At 36.5% G+C, this 26,003-nt stretch overlaps 1 protein-coding gene across 2 annotated transcripts in view; it reads right to left on the bottom strand.

Moving 5' to 3' along the window:
- The window catches only part of LOC134531143 (AMP deaminase 2), a 224,518-nt gene that overhangs the window by 32,400 nt on the left and 166,115 nt on the right, over positions 1-26,003 (bottom strand). For both annotated transcript variants that reach the window (XM_063366754.1, XM_063366755.1), the window contains exons 12-13: positions 14,502-14,622; positions 1,650-1,823 (exon numbers count right to left, since the gene is read on the bottom strand). In XM_063366754.1, coding sequence (XP_063222824.1) covers positions 1,650-1,823; positions 14,502-14,622 — 295 coding nt within the window. The remainder of the gene's footprint in view (positions 1-1,649; positions 1,824-14,501; positions 14,623-26,003) is intronic.

The raw sequence follows: 26,003 nt of genomic DNA, 5'->3' as shown, positions 1-26,003 counted from the left end.
ACGTGGTGGCGCCCACAAATTCCGCAATCAGTATAAAACGTAACACCGATAGGCCCTCAGTGTAATTAATGCGTTGAGCGTTTTGAAGTGTAAATAAAAACAATAAATTGTGGGATTCGTGAGGTGCAGTATAGAAGTGAGTATTTCACATGATTTTATATTAAATTTTAATGTGCATTGAATTACAATCAACCTAACCTACAAATAAAGAAGTTACTTATTATTATGTGTTGTGCACTTTTTACAATTTTTTTTTTACAGAAAAATGCCAGGTCTACGTGGAAAAGCAGGAAATATTGGTTGACGTAACAGACATGTGCAAGGGAACCATAACCATCGATTAAATAGAACGGCAGAAGAACATTTGGCGGATAATGTAAATTTAAGAGACCAAGTTGGAAACACATGTGCAAATGAAAATCAAGAGCAAATTAATTTTTGAATTTAAAACGTTTGAACAGAACAACATCTGTCGGGTCTGCTAGTACATATATATAGTAAGAGATGTAGAGAGGATGGAGAAAAAGATTGAGATATAGAGTGAAACATAGATACATAGAGAGTGATATGGAGAGATATGGACAGAGAGAGATAGATAGAGGTAGAGATATAGAGATTTTTGTTTGTATAGCAAAAAAAGTAAGATTTATAGAGGGACATATATATAGAGCGATAGAGAGATGCTTTGTGTGTGTGTGTATACACACACACACACACCTACTTCAAAAAAATTAAAAAAAAAAAAATTAAAGAGGCATAGAATGCAGGCAGGGCTTTATCTAGTAATTAATAATATAATTAATATTCTATGGCATTGACCTACAGAAAATTTTGTTGTCTGCTGCTAACTTAACCAAGTGTCTGTCAGCCACTGATCATAATGATCCACAAATGTACCTAGTCTGTAAATAATGTAAATAATGTAAATACTACCACCACTTTCCCACAGACTGCCAGCCAAAGTTCATGTTCAATTATATGCACTTAAATGCAAAACATTTATGTTGCTTGAATGAATGCACTTTGACAGTAGTCAAATAGATATTGGGATTTTTGTGTTCTGTTTTTTTTCTATGTCTATATCTTTCTTATCATCCATTATACTACCTATGTCAATCATGACAAACACTTCGGAGAAAAACATGGTTCACTTGACTCATTAAAAATGGATGGTCCCAACATTAAACGGCTTGTTAGCCAATACAACTGTCAAAAATGTGTGTCGTGGCGAATTGTTGAGGTTATAAAATATAACAGTACTTTGTAACTGTGCCTTAGTTTTATATTACAGGTAGATCTTGTCTTAATAAGATATATCACATGATTACGCACAGAGTTCAAGGCCACAGGACCTTAACAATTACACTACGTAGACCGCAAAAACTTAGTAGTGACTCAGGGCTCATGATTTTCAGTCATAGTGGAAGTCGGGGGTCGAACCCACGACCTTTAATATTTTAAACGTAACGCATTAGCGATCACCGCACGGAGTACCGTAGTGCAGAAGTAATTTATACTTCATGACTGTGGAACTAAATATATAAAATATATCCAGTGTCAAAATACAACTTTTTAATTTGTGAATATTTACAAATGTGTGGACGTGTACAAGAAGCGCAGCGGGCAGCAGGGGGGTAGCCATGGCTCACCTTGGTGAAGTGGAACTGCAGAGGGTCGTCGGTGGACAGGCTGACGCACAGGCCGCGGGCCAGGTACTCCGGCAGCGGGTTGCGGTGGTACTTGAGGAACAAGGAGTTGTTGCTGAGCGGTGACATGGCGATGCCTATCTGGGCCAGGTAGTACAGGTACTGCAGCACCGGTACCTGCGACACACAGTCCACATGTGCACACTGCCCCGACCTGCAGCCCCCCAGCCCACAGTTATTACTTAAGTATTAACATTTCATGCTAATACATTTAATAACATCTGACCTTATACTTGTTTATAAAGAGTATTAAAGACACTACTAAAGTACCTACATATTTCTTTCTTCGTCACTAAAAACCAGGCCTATGCGAATACCTATCAGTTTTTCTTAGTTTGAACTGAATTAGAGTACAAACATCAAAATATTTTTGAATACAAATATTCAATATGAGTAGCAAGAGTTGCAAAAATGTTATTTATTTATTTCATTTGTTAAATGCCTATCAACAGTTAAGCAAGTTAACTTTAACAATAGGTATAACTAGAGTCATGCGAGTATAGGCTTTTTAGGTCAAGTCGAGTTCGAGCGAGTATTCAAGAAATGTTTCGAGTTCGAGTTAAATTTGAGTCGAGTAGTAAAATCCCTAAATATCCATTATTTATATATAACTGTCATGTTTAACGACCAGCAAATATCAAGGCCCTATACAAATCTCGGGTGTGAGGATTCTCATTGCTGCAAATATTTTCCTGGTCTTTAACAATTTTGTTTCTTTTGAAAATGCAGAGTATTATTAAAATTTACTTGTAAACCAAAAAAAAAAGTATAAAGGCATGTTTTAATCACCGACACCGAGCAAAATTTTATTCAAAACCATAGCATAAGTGCAAAAGTATTTGTCAACATTCTTACCAGTCACCTAGCTGCAGGGTATATTAAGGATTTCCACTGTTCCAGGAATTTTTTGTAGCCATACAATAAATATCAACTTTTTTTTAGAATAGTTATACAGTATATATTTTAATATGCATGCCAAAGCCTGAACATAACTCAATATTTAAAAAAAAAGACAGCAACATTTTACTATAAGAATGATCATAATCAACATTTTTGTAAAAGTCTTTCATGGAGAAACACCGGCTGTTCAATGTGCTCTGGAGCAAGGTTTTCTCGGCATGTGGATAGAGTGTTTCCAGAACATGAAAACAGTCTTTCACTGGCCACTTGTGTGGCAGGTATAGCCAGATAATGCTTTGCTGCACCTTTCAATAAATGAAATCGTTGCTGGTTGCTGTGCCACCATTGACAGACATTGTCAGTTTGGTCAATTACTGGTTCAGAAATAAAGTTTTTAAGCTGATGGTGTGCTTCATCATAAAGTGTCCCTGTAAAAGAAACAAAATATGAAATAAAAATTATCTCTTATTTTAGTTATTTCGGATTTATGCTGCTATACATAAAACATTTCCACTTTTAAAGTGGTATAAAATATGGGTTAAATTTTGACAAAAGGTAATTTAAAATAGTGATGGCTCGATATCCAAAAACCCGATACCGATACCGATTCCGATATTTCCAAATTTACCGATCCGATAACCGATACCCGATATTCTGATAATAGGCCTATCTCATTTCTAACACTGATTCTATAAAATTGTGGTTCTGGAGTATTGTTAGAGACAATAATGAAAAATGTTAAATATTAATAAAACATACATATGTGAATGTATATTATTTTTATTAATTGTAAAATATAGTAAATTCACATTAAATGAAAGCTAATAATGAATTTATCATAATGGCCTACAAATAAGCTCTCTAAATTCAAGGTCTTAAAAATTTAAATTGTTTTTCAAGGCCAGATAAAGCAATATTCTGGTGTAGGTATTACCTATAGTATGCAAAAACATATTGTAACTACAAGGAAACGATTTTCAGATTTTTGTGGAGAAATGTTGAGAAATATTGTAGCTGTCCAGTATTAGTCTCTAGTGTATTTGCTTATAATGTATGAATTACAAGCCACTGCATGTACTGAGTCCAGTGTCTCAACTGTATTCTACGAAAAATACCGTCCGAAAAACGGGAAGCCCACAACTCACGTAGTTTCGGTTCCCTGCAAGAATTTTCTAAGATTTCCGAAGTTTATTAACGCCACTTCAGCCGCTAAATCAGAAGTTCAAGCATGTTGTGACTGACCTGACCTGACCTAACCTAACCTAACACTTTGATTTTTTTTAATTTCAATTTTTGAGAGAAATCCGAAGTTGCACGAACGTGGTAGGGAACCTAAACTACGTGAGTTGTAGGCTACCGCCGAAAAACATCAAACTTTTGTACCCTTTGTAAAATTTCATCACGGTAAACAACACGCTAGAAAGGAAGGTCTTCAAGTAGTAAATTTTGTGACCATTGTTAAAGTGTATCACTCCATTTATTGGTGCGAAAACACGTTAAAAATACGTGAAAAGTAATTTCAATACAACTTTGAAACGTACTGCAGAGTTTATAAAACCACACATCTTTATTTATGTTTTTTTAAATGCACTCAATATAGCCAACATAATACCTTTGCTGCAACTTGCCCTACGTAAACACGTTTCATATTTTAGCTTTTGTAAAAACTTACGTAATGTTTTTGTATAGAACAGCAGTTGGCGACCATGAAATGACACGGAAAGAAAATGTCTGTTATATCAAGCAGCAACTTTAATTCTTCTTCATGTTTACTTACGGCTACACCACTTTTTAAATTAAATATCGTAATTATTTTCGTTTATGTTTTCAATTTATGTACACATAGTGAACTTCGAAAATTCATCAAGCAAAAACATTTTGCGAATATCTGAAACGAATAAATATGCACTAATGACTGGGATTTGTGTACACATGGAAGAATTGTACCGTCGGGATGCATTGCAGTATCAGAAAGAAGAAATAGGCTTGAAATCTTGAAATTGTTTCTGTGGAAAATATGCTTGAAATTACTAGGTAATATGGTGACGTGAATAAAGATAAATTACGCCCGCGGAAAATAAGCTTGGAATTACGGTTAAGGTTATGTGAGAAGTATTATTGGCGAGAGCAAACATCGGTTATCAAAATATCGCAAGTATTTACCGATGTCCGATATTGAAAAATGTGCCGATATTACCGATCTCCGATATCGGATATCGAATATCGGGCCATCACTAATTTAAAATAAAAAAATTATCTTGAGTCAGATTTTTTTTGTTGGCAATTCATTGAATTTTACGTGAACATTATTTAAACTAAGATAGTGTGACTAAATGTATAGGACTTTTATTGCACATTTAGTACCTGCTGAAGCAGATGAATGTATGTGCTTCATCGTGTCAAATGCAGACCAAAGATTGTGGTTGACTTTGTCAATGGTAGATGAAGAACTGGGCTGCTGTTCACTGACGGACTGCGTTGTATGAGCAGAATTAGTATTATTCAATTCTTGAATTTCTTTTGAAATCTCATGCACTCTCACTTTTTGTACAAAGCTAATTCGGTTTCGTGCAAACTGAGATGACGAATTAAAGCACTGGTTGATGATGATGGTGTCTTCAAATTCTTTCCACAATGTTTGCACGTGGCATTTAAACTATCCACTTTGTCATAAAAACTCTACACGACAGTCTTTGAAGACCCACCTGGTACTGGTTCCACTGCTTGCAAACTGCTCATTATGTAAGAAATTAAGAACCCATAAAACGAAAAAACTAACGTATTTTATGCTGTTGAACTGGGTTCCAAACTTTGTAAACTATAGGTGCTATGGTCACAAACCAGCATGACCAACATACCGTATTTACAGATGTACCAATCGGCGAGCTATCGATATCGAAATTCAACTAAGTGCACGCACTCTATGCTGTCATCAACGTAACCAAACAGTAAACACGAATGGTGCCGAGTGCCAACTAGCACTGAATACTGGGCAGATTTTGTATCGGAAAATTTATGCATAAAGTGGTTCAACAGTTTTGAAATATTTAAAAAAGTGGACGTTCCAGTTGTCGATTGTATCATTGGGCGAGTTTAAAGTGTAGTATTATGACGAGATTGCATGTAACAAAATCGTACTTGAAACAGAACAAATAAATCGTTAAACGTTATTCTACGTTGTGCTCAAACTTCAACTACACCTACGACTATCATAGCACGAGTTCAATTAAATCGAATGTGCATAACACAAGCACAATTTTTGTGTAATGGTTTCAGATAGCGCGAAATAAAAATCCGCATAACACAAGGCGAGAGTATAATTTTTGGTATAAAACTGCTGCCGTGGGGTGTCACCGCATCTTTGGATACATACACGTGAATGCCGCTCGGGCAGTGTCTAGCCGAGCTCGGCGCGTCCACTATCGCATGAAAAGCCGTCTCAGCTGTCATGTTATCTTACCCGCCCACACGAAAAGCCGCTGTGGTAGCTTCTGCGAGAGCGTAAGAAACTCGTCCAGCCAGGCTGGCGGTAGCGACGGCTTGACGTCATACGTGACGTGACGCTTACCTCTCCATCCGTTGCTAATTCTTCAAGGCTCATCCCTCCCAGAGCCACAAACCATGTAAAAACACCCCCCCCCCCCTTTTACCAAATAACATTTCAACACATTCCCTCCCTTATTACAACCTTCTGCGTGAGAAATTGTCAGCATTCTTCTCCCCTCCCACAACGCGTGCGACAAAACCCAGGTTGTATAGCCCATTCTCGGTAAAATAAATATTTTTATGGGCTTATACGACTGTCCTTCGCCGTTAATAAATACTTTATAAGTTATTATAATACAATTTGTTTATTAGTCACACAGCAGTTTCTGCTGAAAAATCACTAATACCTCGAATTTTATTGAATAGAAAAATTTAGCAGGGCCGTAAATTGATTTATTTTACTGCATAGTTACTTTTCCATCTGCATTCCAACGTGTATTTTTTTTTACGCTGTGAAGGGACGTGGAAAAGATAATTGCTTGAGCTGTCAAAATAAACATCGCTGACGGCAAGAACGGGAGCGTATCCTGTCGGTCTGTCGCTGCGATTATCTACTCAAAAAACCTGTCACAGCATTTCAGGATAGCATTGATCTTATATCTTATTAGCCAAATGTTTATAGCCAAATGTTTTCTACCTGATACACACAAGTTCCTTCGCCACGTTTTGAACAAAAATAACCACCAGCCGGCTAGCATAGCCGAACTCGCGTGACGCAAATTCACTTAGCGCGAGTATTTATCGGAACCCAATGTTCGGGGTATGCAAGTTCGAGGTGTAATGGGTTTCTTTTAATTACATGCGTGAACAAGGTTAGTTAACACGTAATTTTAAATATTTTTATACTTAGGCCTAACCAAAAAAGTCTGAAAAGACATTATTAAACTCGAACTCGACTCGTGAGTCGCGAACGGCCGTGCCGAGTCCGAGCACTAATTAAAAACTCGACTTGAACTCGAAATTCGAGTACTTGCAGGTCTCTAGCGTATAACACAAATACACAGTAACCAAATCATTAGACTATATGGTGGGCACTGTAATGTTAGGAAGGCACTACATTCTGACAGGCACTGTCCACTAGGCAGGCACTGCCCCCCAGAAGGCAGGCTCCGCCCCAAGTGAGGCACCACTTGCATGCAGGCACCACCCAAAAGACAGGTGTACCACAACTAACAATACAAAAGACACAAGACACCATGAATAAACCCTTAAGACACATGAAAACAAAAATACACATGTAAAGCATAACATTAGTGTAAGATAAAATAATGAATGAAGTATTAAAACATGATTAAAAACTTATATACAATATGCCCGTAAAGTCAAGGTGCACTTCCGACCTGTCAAAGGAAAGCATCGAAACAAGATAGATAGAAATATGAAATCTTCGCCAAACAAAAGGTAAACTCTCCAAGTTTGCATATCTGTTCAGTGAAGTTCGATGTGGACTCCTAAAGACACCAAAACCATATTATAGTTCTTCCCACACATGGTTCAGGACGTCTGGTGTAACAGAGTGAGTAAGTCTGTGATTCTCCGTTTTAAATGATTAATATCACTGATACGTTCACTGTACACATGTTGCTTCAAACAACTCCACACGTAAAAGTCTAATGGTGTTAGGTTCAGATTTTGTAGTGGCCATGCCTTGACAGCACCCCTGCCTATCCACCGCTAGGAGAATGTTGTATTCAGAAACTCACAAACAATGTTGGCATAGTGTGGAGGAGTGCCATCCTGTTGGAAAAATGGCACGTTCTGGAAATTGCGGCACTGCATACAATTACAACATGTCAAAGTAGCTGTTTGATATCACAGTCTGTTCCACGAAGCAAAATGGGCCTATAACTTTATCATGCATCAGGGCACAACACACGTTTACCTTAGGAGTGTTACTTTCGTACTCAACGTAGGCAAGGATTTCCAGCAGCCTATATTCAAAAGTTACAGCGATGTGAACATGTCCACAGACATGGAATGAGGCCTCATTGCTAAACATAAACTTCTTCAGAAATCGTTCATTCTTGTTGATCTCATTAAGCATATCTGTAACAAACGCAAATCATGTAGTTCTATATGCTGGTTTGATAGCGTGCAACAGCTGCATTTTGTAACCCAAAAAACTGAGACATTTCTTAAAACCTTATGAACTATAGTCTTGGTTAGGCCTAATTCTCGAGCACATGCATGCACAGATTTTTTGAGGCTTCTTAGATAGCTCTTCCATATAGCCTCGTCACTTACGATGGCCTAACAAAATGAGGTTTGTCCAACAAACTGCTGGTATCCTCGAGCTGCTTATTCCACCGATTAATGTTATTCCTATGTGGTGGCTCTTCGCTATACACTGTCCACATCTCGACTGACGTGGCCTGATCCGCTGTACGCAGTTCGTGGTTTCATGGTGTTGCATCATCACCTGCGCTCGCACACCGTTGCACATAATACTAATAAACTGCTATATTGTCCATTATAACAAAAGTTTAGGGCTTTCGTTTCATTTCTGTTAGTCATAACAAGCCTTCGTAACTGCAGCTTGACTTTGCAGACATACTGTAGGTATACTACAAATGGGTTTAATGATGATAAGATGCATCATGTTAATAATATGAACAAAATTAACTTGTTAATTGTAAATTGAAGTTTCCAGTATATCATGTTTGTTGCGGGAGCTTTTCCACATGCAACGGAAGGCTGTGTGCGCTGAAGTTCTCGGAATGTTTACCCCTATTCTGTATGACATCTGCCGTAGAGCACAGCAGCGTGGGCTGCCTAGCCTCCTGGCAAGTTTCCACAAGCGCAACTTGAAGCATGAGCAAGGCTGGGCAGTGGCAGTGGACATCACATGACAGGTCAGCTGACCTACCTCCCTACCGCCTTCCCGCCAGGAGGGAGTATAAACTGAGTAACTAGACTATTCTAAGAGCAAATGGAGGGGAGAGAAACTGGTATAATTAGGCCTGCCCTGGCCATTATCAAGCTGTCTTTGGAGGGAGCAGGGGACATCGATACCTGCCGTTATGCTTTCAGATCTCTCCCAACATTGTCACACTGCTGGACTGCACACCGATTTGGACTTAGCCTGAAACTTTGGTAAGTTGGAATCAAATTTTTCAGCAATCAGTTCGGACTTGGTGCATTCGCAGTCAAAAAGCTCTCCAGACTTAGCCCCACAAAAAAAGTGCCAGTTATCGGTTCGCTAGTGCAACTTATGGAGCAAGTTGCTACTCACTGGGCAACTCCTGAATGGAAAAACTCACTCAGCACAATTGGACCCTTTGGGTGTTGGCAAACATTGCTTGAGGGTGGAAAACGCTTGTCAAATTTACACATGACTATATGTACTCACAACTTTGTGTAAAATTAAGAATAAGTTGTTGGTTTATACATGATGTGGCCAGTACTTAAAAATTTATTTCCATTTTTAATTAAACTTTGTAAAGATTTTTTAAATACTTTAATGATTTGATATTAATAATTTTATAAATTTTTTAATACAATTTTTTCTGAGATTTTATGTGTTAGTTTTACTACTATGTTATTTACTTAATTAGTATTTAATATTTTTTTATTAGTTTATACTGAATGGTATTTTATTTTGTTAAATAATTAATTTTAAATGATTAAATTATTAATTTAATTTATCTTTTTAGTAGCTCAGATTTTAGTCCATCTTGCCAGCTGAGCTGAGTGCAAAACTAGCTTTTTATGTGGTTATGTTTCTGGGAATCGACACTACAAAAGCAAGCTGCCGATAACATCAAGAAGACGAACTGTTCTGTCCGGCTTGGTGCGCCGAGTATTCGTCGCTGGGAGTTGGATTGGAGCGCGTGATCAGTGTCCGCGGGCTCGGTGAGGACATTAACATCTGCTATTAAGATTTCCTCAATTGGTTTTTTTGATTGTAGCCTAGGTTCCTTAGGTCATATTGAAGTGGATGCCACTTCAAACCGCACACCGCCGAGCGCCTCCGCTCCCTTCCCCTTATCACTCTGCCTCCACCTTCCCCTTCCTTTCGTCCCCTTCGCCGATTCCCGTGACGTCACTGGGATTATAAATTGGTAGGCCCCCTGCGGCCTCGGGTCTGTTCCGGTCCGGAGGTGTCGCGACATGGTTTTGGTATGTATGCTCAAGCAGTCGTAACTTTAAATTAGTGTGAAGTGGCCATGCTCTTGTTGTTTATGTAGCTTAAATTCTCCTGAGGTTAGGGTTCTATATTCTATATTCTAAATTCCTGTTTCGGCCGCCACTTTTAGAAAATTTGATTTTGGTTGTCCTGTGTCTGCTTAAATTGCTTTGGAGTTAATCAGCTGTTTGAAGCATGACTGCTGCGCCATACCCGAACCGTGGCGCGACACCCCCAGATGTAATATTCTCACTCTTATCATAGCTAAGTATTTAATACCTTGACTGGCCGTGCTTGTACAAGAACATAATTTTTTTATTCATTGCTGTTGGCTGTAAATACTTGCTCTATTTTATTACCTGGCTATGGCCGTTGGATCGGACAGACCATAAGCACGAGCACCCTGTTTGAATCTCCTCGCGAGGAGCAGTTAGCTTGACCTAGGTACTTGGTTTCTGTATAATAAATTGTGTTGTTTCTATGTGTTAGTTTGTTAAATTAGGCTTGGTTTGTAAAGTAATGTAGGGGTCTCGTACAGCGTTAACTTCTTGTTATATATTTGGATACGTTGCTAATGGTATGATATTGTTTTCACGAGCGGGATTATATATGAACTTTTATATTTATTGCAATAATATGCGTATATTTTGTCATGACTATGTGTCGAATAATAGACTCGAATACGATGACTTGTACCTCTAATTGCATCACCACAAATGTGAAAGGTTAATGCAATTTCATATTTATTCTAAGCAATAAATTTTATTTTATTTTCGTAAATTTGGTTGTGCTTTACGTTTCTATCCCTTGTTTGCTAAATTTCACAACATGCTTTACTTTCTGCCATGACCCATCTAGCTGGGTTTTATTCAAATTTATTAATTTATTTATTTATTTTATTAATCGCATGTTTATTTTGTTGGTAGTCCCTCTAGGCTGCAACATAACACAGCAGCAATGGCCTTGTAAGTGTCTGTGATCTAGACTGTATACTCAAGTAGACCTCATGTAGAACTTTCAAGGCCTAATTTTAATGCAACCTTTTTGTAAAAAAATTGTAAAATGAATTTTGGGGCTAATAGGTTGCGGATGATGCAGAGAACATAATGGGCCGCAGGCGTGTGGCTCAGGTTTAACTTCGCCATGCTGTAGGGAAAGGCGGGTCGCGGCGGTTGGGACCCGCCCGTGCCTGATGCCATCCAACTTGGTGGCATCTAGTAAACGAGTGTTGGGGCAGAGGGGAACACAAAGGGGTTTGAGCCTATTTATGTGCACCGTGCCACGGCCATATTCGAAAATAAATATTGTTCTTTCTTATATGTATTTATTTAATTACTTGTGTAAATCAGTATTGTTAAACAGTGTTATTGGAGTATTTTTAGCTGTGTAACTAAATATTTTTTGCTTGTATAATGCTTTTCAATATTTAGTTTGACAGGGTAATTATTTGTCTCGAATTATTATTTTATTAACTAAATCACACACCGTATTATAATTGTAAGCCCACAAGCATGTAAATATGTTAAATCCAATTAAGATTATGCTAGTTAACAAAAATTTCAAAGAACCCCGTGTGGAATAAGAATTGTTTTTATGTTCACTTTGTGACAATATAGTTATAACGTAAAGAAATACTGTGACGTAGGTCCGTGCTTATATTTTTTTTGTTCCATGGAGTGGTGGAGATATTGTCATTGTTCAGTCATTCGATATCAGAACATTATCAATGCTGATGAATGCATTGCAGTGTGTCTATGTAGCCTATTGGCAGAATTTTTTGCACTATAATCCAATGATAAGGTGATATTTGCAGAGCTACAAAATCAGAGTATTAGCATACCCGATCACATCTAACCTATACATAATATAAAATTAAATTATTAATTAATTATAATCAATCCTAGCTTTGATATTAACTACACAAATTTTCTTTATGGTGTGAGTTTTTCAACAGAGGTCAACATTTATTGTTAATTAATCAATATTGATCAATAATTATTGAAGTCATGAGTAATAATTTTGTTTATTTTGATTTATTAATTAATTTCTATTTTAATCAAATATTTAATGAATATAAAAAATTTAGATTCTTAAATACTTGAAAATGAAATGAAAGCCAAAAAATTGAGTGTTGTGTTATGTTGTTATTAAAAGTATATTTTTTTTTGCTGGATAATACTAAGTAATATTGTTACCATTTTATAATGTGGGGATAACTGGGTTTGTATTGATTACTAATATTTACATCACTAATAAATAATCTTACTTGAAAATGCCTAATCACCAATTACTTGCACTTAAAAATGTTTATTCCCAAGTCACTCATTGTCCGTCAAGTTCCACAGACCGCACTCCTCACTGGGCCGCACTCCTCGCGGAAATCATCACAGAACTCACACGGCACACCCCGCGGAACTCTGTCGCCGAACTCACCGCGGAACTCCGTCGCCAAACTCACCACGGAAATCCGTCGCAGGACTCCGTCGCCAAACTCTATCGACACCCGTCGCGGAACGCACTGCGGAACTCTCACCGCACCCGCGGCACTCACGGCTCTCACCGACGCGGGACTCTCGCCACCAAGAACTGCAGCAGAGGCCGGCGTCGCTACTTAAGCAGTCTGTGGTGCCCTTCTCGAATCGACCAGAGTGGCTGTCGCGAGTCGTGTCATCCCGGGCCGACCGGACGCCCAAACCGTCCAGAAGGGTAGCGTCGCTTGCTTACGTGGCGACCCGCGAAATTTCCAATTCCGCTCAGCAATAGATAACAGCGCCGAGGCAGGAGGATTGGCGGTGAGCGGAGGGGGGGGGGGGAGGGGGGAGGGGGGAGGGGGTAGCGACCCTTGTAATCCGGCCAGGCATGTGTTGCATGCATTACGCCAGCTCCGAACCTGGCATCGCAGTCTGGTCTCTCCCGTTTGTAACAATATTATAAATGTAGTTGAGAATAAAATTTATCAAAGTTGATTTACTTTTTATAATGTGTATAAATTGTAGTTTTTCATGCTATAGTTAGGGTCCTGAAAATCATAATATAAATTTTATGGTGTGATTATTTCATCAGTGAGTAATATTTATTAATAAATAATAATTATTGATTGATGAATAATTATTGATTTCCTGAGCAGTAATTTTTAAGTGAGTAATAATTTTGTTAATTCATGTTTATTTAGAAAATTGTCTTCTTGCTCTCTTTCTTTCTGCCATTTTACCCTTTATGATACACTTACAAGTCGAGGCTTGAATTGCCAAAGACGTGCAACATTCTATTACATGTACCAAGTTAACACACACTCTTTTTTTTATTACAAATCATTTTATTCTTTTTTTTAATGCACTGAAGTGTGAAAATTGAGAAAATTATAGTTATAAATATGTTAAAAATAATAAATATTCCTATCCACTATATTGCATCATGCTTTGTTCAATTTGTGAGATATTTTTTATGATACATATAACAAAATTTACCACCTTTATACACCCTTAGGAATGTAATTTCAAAAATAGATATGTCTATATGTTAATCCAGTACATGGCCTCACTTAGTTAAAAATTTAATTGAAATCAACTGGAAAGATTTTGCTTGACGATTAAACAAACTGACAGACTGATAACAACTTTACAATTGTAGTTTCAGCATTTGTACCACTCTTATCACCAAAACTATCTTTTTTAAAAAGTATATTCTATGTACAGATACAATTTCACTACAGATTTATTTAAAGTTTAGATAACACTAGTACAGACAGCAAAAAATTAAAAGACAAGGCACAAAGTAACACACAAAAAAGAAACAAATACAAGAAAAACTCATCCTGATGATACAAGAAAAACTCATCCTGATGCACACAGTATCTCTGCTACTCCTGATGGCCACAATGATTTTTACTTCTGATAACCACGATGATTCTTCACTCAAGAGATACAATACACTCATTGTTGCAAGAATCTTCAAAAATTATATTAATTGGAGAAGAAAGCCCTGTTACGAACATTAAAACGTACGCACATAAAAATGTGTATTAAGGCCTAGAGCAAGGCGGTGAAGCGGAAAAACACACCGAACTCGCATTCCCGAGGACTTGGGTTCGAATCCCAATCAGGGCATCCTTAATTTGGTTTCCCACTGTTTCCCAAACTCACAGCAGGTCTGTGTCGTCGAGTGTGGACAGGACGTCAGGCAACATGCAACTACGTGTACGTGCAGGTGGACTCAGCCCACACCTTCCTGAGCAGCAGTCCGTGCGAGATGTTCTCAGCCAGCATGAAGCCACACACGAGGTGCTGCACGGGACCAGCCTCCCCGCAGTGCGGCCGCAGCACGAACGTGTTCAGTCCGCGCTCCCTGAGACACAACAGTCCAGGCTCCTACTCCAAACTGTGCTGTTGTTCCATCACTATGAACTCTGTAGCTGTGACAAAAAATAAGCTTACTTTCATGCAAATTGTTAACCACATCTGAAACTGAATAAGAAAAAAAAAATTTAAAATTAACCTTCCTTTTTGGTGCAAATAACAATACGATTTAAGTACTATAGGGGAAGTAAAAATTTTACACATTAATTAAAAAAAAAAATTGCTGACAGTTGAAGTCAAATTGAAATATGAATCAAAGTTTTTTTTAACTAACACTCAAACAGATATTAGTAATAATAGCAATGGCAATGCAAGAGGGAAAAAGCCTTTAAAATTGAAATTATTGAACTACAAAATAAATATTCACATATTTTTTAATCTTATAAGCATATACAGTACCTACATGTTACACACCCCACAGAAATTATCTGTAACTTCTTCAAAATAAAAAAGTTCGATACAAATACAAAATAAAACTTTTTTGAAGTTTTATCCAACCCTATTATTTTATATTTTAGTATTTTGATTTCACAAACTTTTTCACACCTCCTACATTCAACTTACCGTTTGACAGTATGTATAAATAATAAGTTTCAGCCAAAGATACATAATGATTGGTAACTGCTTCCACAAATTTATTTAATATAGGTATACCCTAGAGGGTGGCCACATATGCATGATTATTTTGGTAAGTGTGTGGAGCCATTTATTTTCCTTCAGTTGATTGTTGCGCCATACTGGTTAGACAACCAAAACAAGTCTTTAAGTGTAATGTTTTCATTGTGCAAATAGTTTCGTAAATTAATTTGTTTATGAAAGTGATGGTTTTTAACAACAGAGATTTTAATTCGTACTTACTAACCATTATCTGATGTTATAAAGCACTATTTTTGGTATGTTTTGGGCAAAACAATATGGCCATGGAGAGGTAAAAACTAAACGTAGCTTCAACTATGTCACAGCATACTGTCTCCTGATGATAACTAACTCTTATCAGCACACCCACATAAATATTACAACAAATTTATTAAAAATAACTGAGGTTTTTTTTTTTTCCAGAAAAATTTGTTCAAAATGGTTTCATTAAAAATCAACTGATTTTGTTTATTAAAATGTATATTTTTGAAAATCATGTAAAAATTATTTACAAAACCTAGGACTTCAATGTCCGCCCACTAGGTTGGCTGTTGGGCCAAATATGTCCGCCCACTTAATTAAATGGCAGGCGTGTCTGACTGGGGGGCCAAATATGTTCCCACTTGGTCAAGTGGCCAGTGTGTGGCTTGAGGGCCAAGTATGTCTGCTCACTTGCTCAAGTGGCCAGTGTGTCTGGCTGGTGGGCCAAGCGGCCTGTGTTCTAATCCAGTTGGCGAAGGGATTTTTCCAACCTTTTCCCTCGGTTCAGGACTGGTGTTCATCATGTCCCTTTTACCTTAATTCTGTGGAAGGCAATGAGAAACCTTCACAGAATCATCCTGCGGAAGGCAATAGGAAACCTTTGTAGAATCGTCCTAACTTGGCAAGCATAGGTACGTCACGGTTGCCATCACAGTGGCGTTGCCTGTATTCATGAAAACCAGTACTGGGTAAAATGACTTATCAGTTCTTCAATACAGTAATTTGAAATTACATTTATTTTATTCAAAAGGTTTTGGTAATTTAGCTTAGAAAAAAACTGATTAAATGATGCTTTATATTACAATGATTGGCCACATAATTTTTTACTTGTGAACTGTATTATTCACAACGTGAGTATGTACTAAAAATATTGTTTACTTGTTACTTTTCTACCATGGGAAAATATTTTAGCCCAAGTAAATAAAGATGAATGGTAGCCTTGGTTATCTATTCTATTCAATCACTTAATGGCTCACACTTTACTGCAGTGTGTTCTCATGCCAAGGTAGGCAATATAGCAGGCATATACAGTCCATTATTGCTCCACACCTAATTCATCGCACCTCATTCTCCACAAGCACAGGTGGGATGTAACAAGGGTGTACCTCAAGTGGGACAGTCTGCTCACCACCTCCTCCCGCCCATCCTCATTTCTAAAGAACATCTCCCACCAGCCCTTGTGTTGCGTGAACATCACCACCCCACCACTGGGGTTCTCCATTTGCATAAGGAAAATACTACAGCTGTATCTGTCTATCACAGCATGGCTAAATGAACTAATATACAGGATAATTATAAAGTCCGTGAAACATTTCATAAAATCGGTACAGCGAAATGTAAAAGAATAACGTAACAAATTATACACCGCGTGAAAGAACAACTCTCAAAGTTTTTTCAAAGGACGGGCCAAAAAGATATTTTAAAAAACAATCTACAGGGGCGCTAGTGCATGTAGTTGCTGAAATGGCTGCGGACCGGGCAGAGAAAGCCTTTTGTGTGCTTGAATACACCCGTAGCGAATTGGTAGTGAGTGTCCAAAGAGCTTTCCGTGGCAAGTTTAACAAAACACCACCAGTTTACAAAAGCATAATGAAGTGGTACAAGAAATTCGATGAAGACGGCTGTTTGTGCGACGTAAAACGGTCGGGTCGGCCAGGCGTGTCATAACAAGTGGATTGTGTACGGGACGTGATAGTGCGGAGTCCCAAGAAGTCAACTTATCGGGCTATTGCAGAATTGAACATCCCTAGCCAACAGTGTGGAAAATTCTTCGTAAGCGATTAAGAGTGAAGCCGTACAAATTGCAGCTTCTGCAAGCCATCAGACACGATGACAAATTGCTCCGACTGCAGTTCTGCATTGCCATGCAGAACCGTCTTGAAGACGATGACTTTGCAAGCAAATTAATCTTCAGTGACGAAGCCACTTTTCATCTCTCAGGAAGAGTCAACAGACACAACACACGCATATGGGGGACAGAGAATCCACACGCAACTCTCAAACACGTCCGAGATTCGCCAAAAGTTAGCGTGTTCTGTGCCATGTCAAACAAGACAGTTTATGACCCCTTCTTCTTCGCTGAGAGAACTGTCACTGGTATCACCTACCTCGACATGCTGCAATTGTGGCTTATGCCACAACTTGAAGCTGATAGCAGGGACTTCATCTTCCAACAAGATGGTGCTCCACCTCATTACCACAATGTGGTACGAGATTATCTGAATGAGACGTTGCCACATCGCTGGATGGGCCGTGGGACGGCTGCTGACCAAGTGCTACTCCTGTGGCCACTACGATCACCGGACTTGACACCTTGCGATTTTCTCTTGTGGAGATACATCAAGGATAGTGTTTGTTCCACCTCTACCACAGAACCTTGACGAATTGAGACACCTCATCGTAGCAGCTGCTCTTACCATCACTCCTGATATTCTGGGTCGGGTATGGGCAGAATTGGACTATCGATTAGATGTGTGTTGTGTGACGCAAGGTGGACACACAGAACATTTATAACTAGTGGGAAAAAAAAAAAAAACTTTGAGGGTTTTTCTTTCACGTGGTATATAATTTGTTACATAATTCTTAGCCATTTCACTGTACCGAGTTTTTGAAATGTTTCACGGACTTTATAATTAACCTGTATATAGGGGGCTAATTTATTTAATTTTTTGAATTATTAAATTGATTGCATTAAAAAAAAGTAAAATTAGATTTGATTTATATTATTTAAATTCTATTTTTAGCTAAAAAAAAAACACTAACCCTTCTTGGCTGACCTAAGTATGCAAGTTGACTATATCCAGCATTTAAATATTAAAGGAAAAAAAAATGGTATTCTTTTTAATTGCTCCACAACTTCCATTAAGGGGCCTCCCTAGTAAAAATGTTTAGCGCGGTGGGCCACTGGCCACGTGCTACTGCCAGTGGTTGGGCGTGGCGATATACCTGAGCCTGTCGCCTGCGCCGCGGTGGAGGGGGGAGAGGGCGTTTCAGCGAGGGGGGCGGAATAATGGGAGGGTTGTCATTGTGTGGAGTCCATTTACTACTTATACCTGCGTTATCTGCGAACACGATCGTGGCAAGAAAGGTGACTGTTTTTCCCTTTCGCTACATTCAACCAAAAGATAATGTTCTCATATTGCCTTGCTTGCTTCCTGACAGTGTTTATTAACTTGAAACATTAAATTAGTGTTGCGATCCAGTCCATATCATTAAATACAAACAATCGTCAATTCTGTTTAAAACATTTATTTTTATTTTTTAATTATGTTCTACATAATTAATAGATTTACATACATTACAAAAAATTGTCACCAAAAATTGATGCGTTAGCTTGTGTTTTCAGAAAAAAAATTGTAAAAATTATTATAATTAAAAATAAATTTACAACATTATACTTTAGAACTGACATTTGTGTGGTGAATGGTTTTGCACGAACATTATGCTTTCATTCATAAAAGTCTTCCGCACCGCGACGAGAAATCACGTCCTACTAATAGATTGAGTAATAAAACTGGGAATAAAATGATGAAAATAATATTAAATATTTTTACTCTTAGACACAAATCAACTTTCGAAATCGCAATAACGACAAACAAATTTTTAACTTACTTCCTGAAGAAAAAGTGCATGTCAAACTCACTTTAAAATTCTGTAGAGAAAAAAATGTCAGGAACAAACAAGTGATCCCACCAACGACACATCGTCAACTTTGTATTCTAGGGTTCACGTCGTATTTAGGTACACTAAATATTACTGCATATTATTATTTTCTGGCACTTATTACATGTTTAGCATTTTATTTTTTTTAATATTTTTTAATGACTTTAACGTTGCATAATATGATGAATAAATATACACGAATGAACTGGAATCCCGTTCCGAGTTACATACAGACTGTTCACTACGAGCAGTGTAAATTTCTTAGCTGTTGCAACAGCGGCCTACAGGTGGATTCAGACTGCAGGCTTAATCAGTCATGCTGAATCCACCTGGATTCAGACTGCAGGCTTAATCAGTCATGCTGAATCCACCTGAGTTCAGATTTTATTGAAGACAAGTGCGGGTGGTATGTAAGAACTCAGTGTGCACTGACTGTTGTGCTCAAGGTGTCAGTGAAATGTATAGCTGGAATCACGGGCGAAAATTTGTAGGATTCCCATGAGGCCCACGGGATAACGTGAAGATTTTGCAAATGCAAGCGGGCCCCCTCAGACGGACTTTTTTATTTCAGGGAGGTTCGGGCCACCCTGAGATTCTCCCCTCCTCCCGGAATCTACGCATGCAGCTGGAATTAATTTTTAGCCAAGTACGTCATTTGGTGCTGTATTTAGGCTGTCAAAGAATATACGAAATATGGCTGCTTTGATAATTGACGATAACTCCTTTTTATTGTGAAATAGTACCCATCTACAACGAAATCCCTAAATATATCACCACTACTGTTGGGGATTTTCTATACAAACTATCAAAATAATTTTGGTTTCGTCACTGTCACTAGCTGTTATTGTATCATACAAAAACATGTTTGTTTTGTGTATTATTTACGGTATTCATCTCTGTCAAAAAAAATCCTTTTCGATAATAAAGTGAAAGCAAGGTAGAATATAAGGCTAATTTTAAAATAAAAATTGAATAAAGTATTTTTTGCTTGCAGTAGTTCAAATTTTTGAATTAATTTAGTTGTTTGTTAAAAAAACCCTTCTAAAATCAAAGAAACTACCTACTTCCTAAATAGATAAATAGCGCTTTAAGTGTTCACACGCTTTTATAAATATTTAAACGCCAACATTTCAAATGTAGGTTTCACATAATGATAAAATCTTATCTATTTTCATGGTTACACCTAATGGAAATAATACACAACAATTCGTCATATATGTTTTTTGTGCTTTTAATAACTACTCTACACATGAGCAAATTTCAATATACATAAAACTAAGGAACTCTGCATTACATTTTAAATCTGTGTACGACACTAACAGAAATTGAAGCATAAAATAACATTTTTTATTTTTTAATTAATAAGTATTTTATCAACGTGAGCTATGCTTTCATCTCAATGAAGCCACGCTACATAGAGGAAGTGCACATGTATTCAGTCATAACAACAGACCCTGCGGATCACCGAGTAAACTAATGAATGGAATTCATAGCATTACCAGGGTTTTAAGACATATTTTCGCTTCTACTCAATCGCAACATCTCACTTAGCATGTATAATGATATGGTTTCAGTAAACATAACATAAGACATATTCGCACCATGTACAGTAGAGGAAACTAAAATGTTTGGAACACTGTAAACTAATTGTATTGTCATTTCTGTAGTCGCTCGAAGCGGCAAACTATGTATTATTGTTCAATTAAACGAAATATTAAAACAAACAAACAATAACATTACGTTCAGACAATTCGTTACGTGAAGTGAATGTAATAAAATACACAAGACAGTTTCTTAAAAATACACACACCATTACCAAAACACAATCCCATAAAAATCATATAATATTCCATGTCGATTTAAATTATTATCTATTATTCACCATGATAATTACTTGCGGGTAGCCAGCAGCAAAGGGACACAATTTTTATTCATTTAATTAACTTTGACCAAACTTGTAAAACCTGGCATGAGCAAAGTAAGCTAATTCACAATTTCATTTTGCGTCACAATATTAAACATCAACTAGTAATGAATTAAGAGTTTGCTTCGCTTGGTAGAACATCGAATATAGTCATCTCCAGGTATTAAACTGAATTTTGAAAGAGGGACTCAAGTTTCTGAACAAGTTGTTGACTTTCCTGATGATCCATCGACAGTTCGTAAACGGTCTCATCGTCGGGATGTCGAGCTTGGGACCTTTTTCCTCACCATAGACCCGTGGTCTGTTCTACCATTCGCACAGCTATCCCAACCTATACAAATAGCCGAGTGCTACTTCTCCCGTTGCTTCTATCATGGAGCTCGCCCGCAGTCGTACTTCCCTATCCAGCCTGCGTAATACACGCGTCCTACCTGCTAGCCGCCAAGAACGCGTCCATTTGTGAAAAAGCCTCACCCGCTAACAAATACTAACTCATTAATTATAATATGCAAAACATAAAAACATTACATATGCGATAAAACAAAATTTGCTGCTGTCATAAGCCGAAGAAAAAGAATCAAGTTGAAATCCTTATAACATAGACAGATAAATCTAAAATAGAGTTATCGATAGTAATGTTTTAATAAACAGAATAATGTATGTCATATTACACTAAATACGTGTTCTTACTAACAACCGAATTTAAAAATAATATAAATTACTTTATAAATTACTTTTTTTTTCTTTTTCAACCATAACCGCATAGACGAAACAATAATTTTGATAAAAATTTTTGTATAACTATACGACAGGACTAAAAGTACATTGTACGTAATAAGTATTTGCTTATAGGAATTAATGCTGCAGAATATACGAATAGATTCAAATGCATAGAATTTAATATATTGTGGAATTTATTTGGCAATATGCATGTACAAAAGATTGAATTTGAAATGAATTAACTGTTTTTAACTACAAATATATTTTTATCATTTCTCACTTTTATTCAAACTTCAGAGTGTCATTTTCAACAACAAAATAGCCACAACTTCACTTAAAAATATTTTAACTTGATACTTATATTGTATAACTTTTGATGAAATTAAATGTTAAGAGTTTCATTTAAGTTCGAAAGGAAACATAAATAAAACGTTCAAAATAAATAACAAACGTTTTGTCTAGTTAGGAGTTCCGCGTCATGCAAATAAAGGAAAGTTAAACTTTTCAGTATACGGCTGCAATAATTATAGAGGAAAATACTATTTATTCATTACTTTTAATTCCCGTTTGAAGAAGAATAAATTGAAAAGTGCTATACAGAAAGTATAAAGTTGAAGTTCAATATTGCTTGTCAAGTAAGTTCAAGATCAAAATAAAAAAGAAGAAAATTTGTTTTCTTGAATATACTTTTTTTCAGAAAAGTATACATACAATATTTTTTAAAACTAAAATAAACATTTTTAGTCCTTGAGTATAAATTTACTGAAATATTTTTTTAGTTAATTAATTTTTTCATGCGAAGAAATATTTAATTGTTAAAATCACGAGAACATAATTTATTACGTTTATGTATTCTAAAAGCTTATGTTAAAGATCGACTATATGCTATTCAATTTGCCCAAGAATTTTACTGCAATAGGAGAGCATTGCAAAAACACAATTTAACTAATAGGTATTATCACAATAAGTTATGTTCATAAACTATATTAAAGGGAAACAAATATTCATCATTTAATGATATGCAACTTTTTCCTTTGAGGTAAAAATTGAGGTATATTTAATGTAATAAGTAAATCCTCACATAAAATTTACTGAAACTAATATTCTTCATTGTCCGTCATATTATGATTCCAAACAGTTTAAATCAACTGAAACATGAAATAAAATAGTAAGGTTAACCATGAGGTGTGGAAGAAATTAAAGATTGCTTTGTAAAAAGTGTTAAAAATTTCTCATGAAATATTGTAATTATTATGTTCGTACATCATGTAATAAAAAAATTCAATACATGAAATTCAACACATAGGTACTTTGTATTGCAAGTTATTAACCATACCTATATTTTAAAAACACATGTGCGTATCTACGTCGAATTGTTATGTAATACATGATGGACAATAACATTACCAACACAACTTCCCTTCCAAATAACTTTCACCCAAACATAAGGCCGCGGACAAATTATACACACTGGTCGCACGAGGAGCTGAAATAAGTCTTATAAGAAAGCCGGCCGGAGTAATTCTTTTCAAGCCAAAGCTGAAAGTAATGGATGTTGTTTGTCTAAAGCAGGCAGTGAAATTACATACAAGTTTACAGAATAGCCATATAATATCTTTGACGCTTCTTATCCCGTCAGTGGACTGTACGCGAAGAACCAACTGCATCATGGCCCGCCGCCAGTTATATACTTACGTATGAATACACTTGTAAACGATGGTTTGTATACTTATGTATGTTGCCGACATCGATAGGTATTCTTTGGCAGCTCGATGTGGATTCATTCGAACACGTTTGCGCTAAACACGACATATTTTTACATAAGAGTGACATGTCGCACTGAAAAAAGTTGCAGGTCTGTAACGCAACAGTGATGCAAATATTACATAGTTCGAACATTTTCTGGAGCACGACATTCACTTTGGGTAATGCTAAGCTACTTGATAGGTACACTTTACCCGCTTTAAAAGTGATAACTTAAAAAAAAGTGTACATGGAAGCAGACTCAGCCATATGTTTATTGCTGTTGAGTTTGTCATAAACCTACCCTACGTTCAATACGGCCTGTAAGTAGAACCATGTTTTTTTACGACTTGTGTACAAGCTGTGGTTGTAAAGCGAATTTATATTCTTAGTTAACTAACGTCTATCATAACAAATTTGGAATAAGGCTACCTTAATTTTTTTTCTAGAACGAAAATATCTGGAAATAAAAATCAAGGAAAAAAGCATGAAAGATTACAGATTTTTTTTTCAACAACAAATGATTAATGGTTTAACTGCTTTGTGTACTATATAAAAACATAACAAGCTTTCAAAATTTTACATTTTTTTTGATTATCCGTTACAGTTATGTTTTGTTTTAACTCATAAATATTTAAGTTGATTGCCCACGTCACGAGTGTACAATAATTTATGTCACACTGCTCCGGGTTGCAGGTAAAGTAACAGGCGTGAAATTTGATTAGAAACACGTTCTATTTATTCAGGCCCTTTAATTGGGCGTGACGGACCATGTGCCAAATATGTAACAATTATAAGTAGGTGAAGTATTAAACAAAATGAACTTGAATGCAAAATAATGCATCTAAAAAAAATAATTTGCAAGGTTCTTTCGTGGATGTTGTAATGTATGGGCAATATTTACTTAATTTTGGTTTTTGGATAAATTAATTGTGGTTTGTAAAATTTTAATAATTTTGTATAATTGCTGTAAAAAATTTATTTCCTGTCATTAATTAATCGAGCTGTAGAAATAAGTTTATCTGAAAATTTACGTCATCTTCATTAAACATTGCCACTATTTATACTTTTTAACTTCCAAATGGTTTTTGAATTTTGTAATTAATAACGTACCATCCATAATTACATATGTGAGCGATCGGTCACTGACCTCATCTTCAATACTCCTCGTGACTCCTGCGCCAGGAGGAACATATATATACTTCTGACTAGCTTATTTAATATAGATCTTCCCTTGTTTTTATTTTTTATTTATCATTCCATGAACATTTTTAAAACAGAGAAGACCATCAGATATCTATCTAACCAAAAAGCATAGAAAAATAACATTTAGTTTTCAAAATATGATTTTTCTTTTAGTTTAAAATACATATTATATAAACCTACATTTTTAAGTATGAAAACTTTTGTAAATAGTTAACCATTTGGTTAATACCAGTATAAATTTTTCTTCAGCGTTGTAAGATGTGTAAAATCATTTTGGAAAACTAAAATAATTTAAAAAAATATTGGGTAGTATAATAATTGCTTTTTGAATATTTATTAAAAATAGAAGGAAAACACTGAAGTGTATGTTCATGTTAAAAGTTAAATAAAAATTTTGTCGAATTAGCTAGCGAGACTGTAAAGTCACCAATAAATAGTTTGTACGACAAATTTCAACGTGTTGATTGATCAGTTTCAATACTTTATTTCGTAATACATGATCTAGTATTGTAAACTTTAGGATATTAGTAGTTAAAAAAAAAGCGATGTTTTAGAGATACACGAATATACACACAGAGTAAGTCGAGCACATGGTACTGTGGCGAGGCCCACTAAAAGCAATTCTGAGAATTTCTTTCGGTCACGGGATTATCTTTTACCGGTGCCGGTTGTGGGTTGTCTCCCTCTCACGCACGCACGCACGCACACACAGGTAGCCTGCCTCCCCTCCGGGCCGGGGTCCCTCACCACGCTACCTGAGCGGTGGGCGGCGAGCTGGCTTCGCCGAGCGGCAGCACGAGACGGTGGAAAACTTTCAGGATTTGCAGAAATTGCGGAAAAGATATCTCGGAATTCAAAGCGATGACTATATGTTTTAAATACATGAATTTCTTCAGAAAAAAATTATATTTTTTTCTAGACTTGTACTTTTTTTCTGTCATTCTCCTAAGCAGTATAAAATGGCCCCAAAGTTGGACAAGTTGGTGATTTTTTATTTCATATTTTGATAGAAAAAAACATAAATGTAAAAGTATACAGACAATTCGTGTAGTATCTTCTCGTGGGTGAAAAATTTTCAGATTCGTAGTGTCGATCAATAAAGTCCCATCATTATTTAAAAAACATAGTGTTCCGCTAACTTCTGAAACTACTAGGGAGGCCCCTTAAGAGGCCGTGTCACAAATTTGCACTCCTATCTATATCAATGTTATTTTAAA

This window comes from Bacillus rossius, chromosome 3, assembly GCF_032445375.1.
Source record: "Bacillus rossius redtenbacheri isolate Brsri chromosome 3, Brsri_v3, whole genome shotgun sequence".
In the NCBI taxonomy this organism is placed as follows: domain Eukaryota; kingdom Metazoa; phylum Arthropoda; class Insecta; order Phasmatodea; family Bacillidae; genus Bacillus; species Bacillus rossius.
Note: the sequence above shows the minus strand (reverse complement) of the source record. Positions and strands in the feature narration are given on the sequence as shown.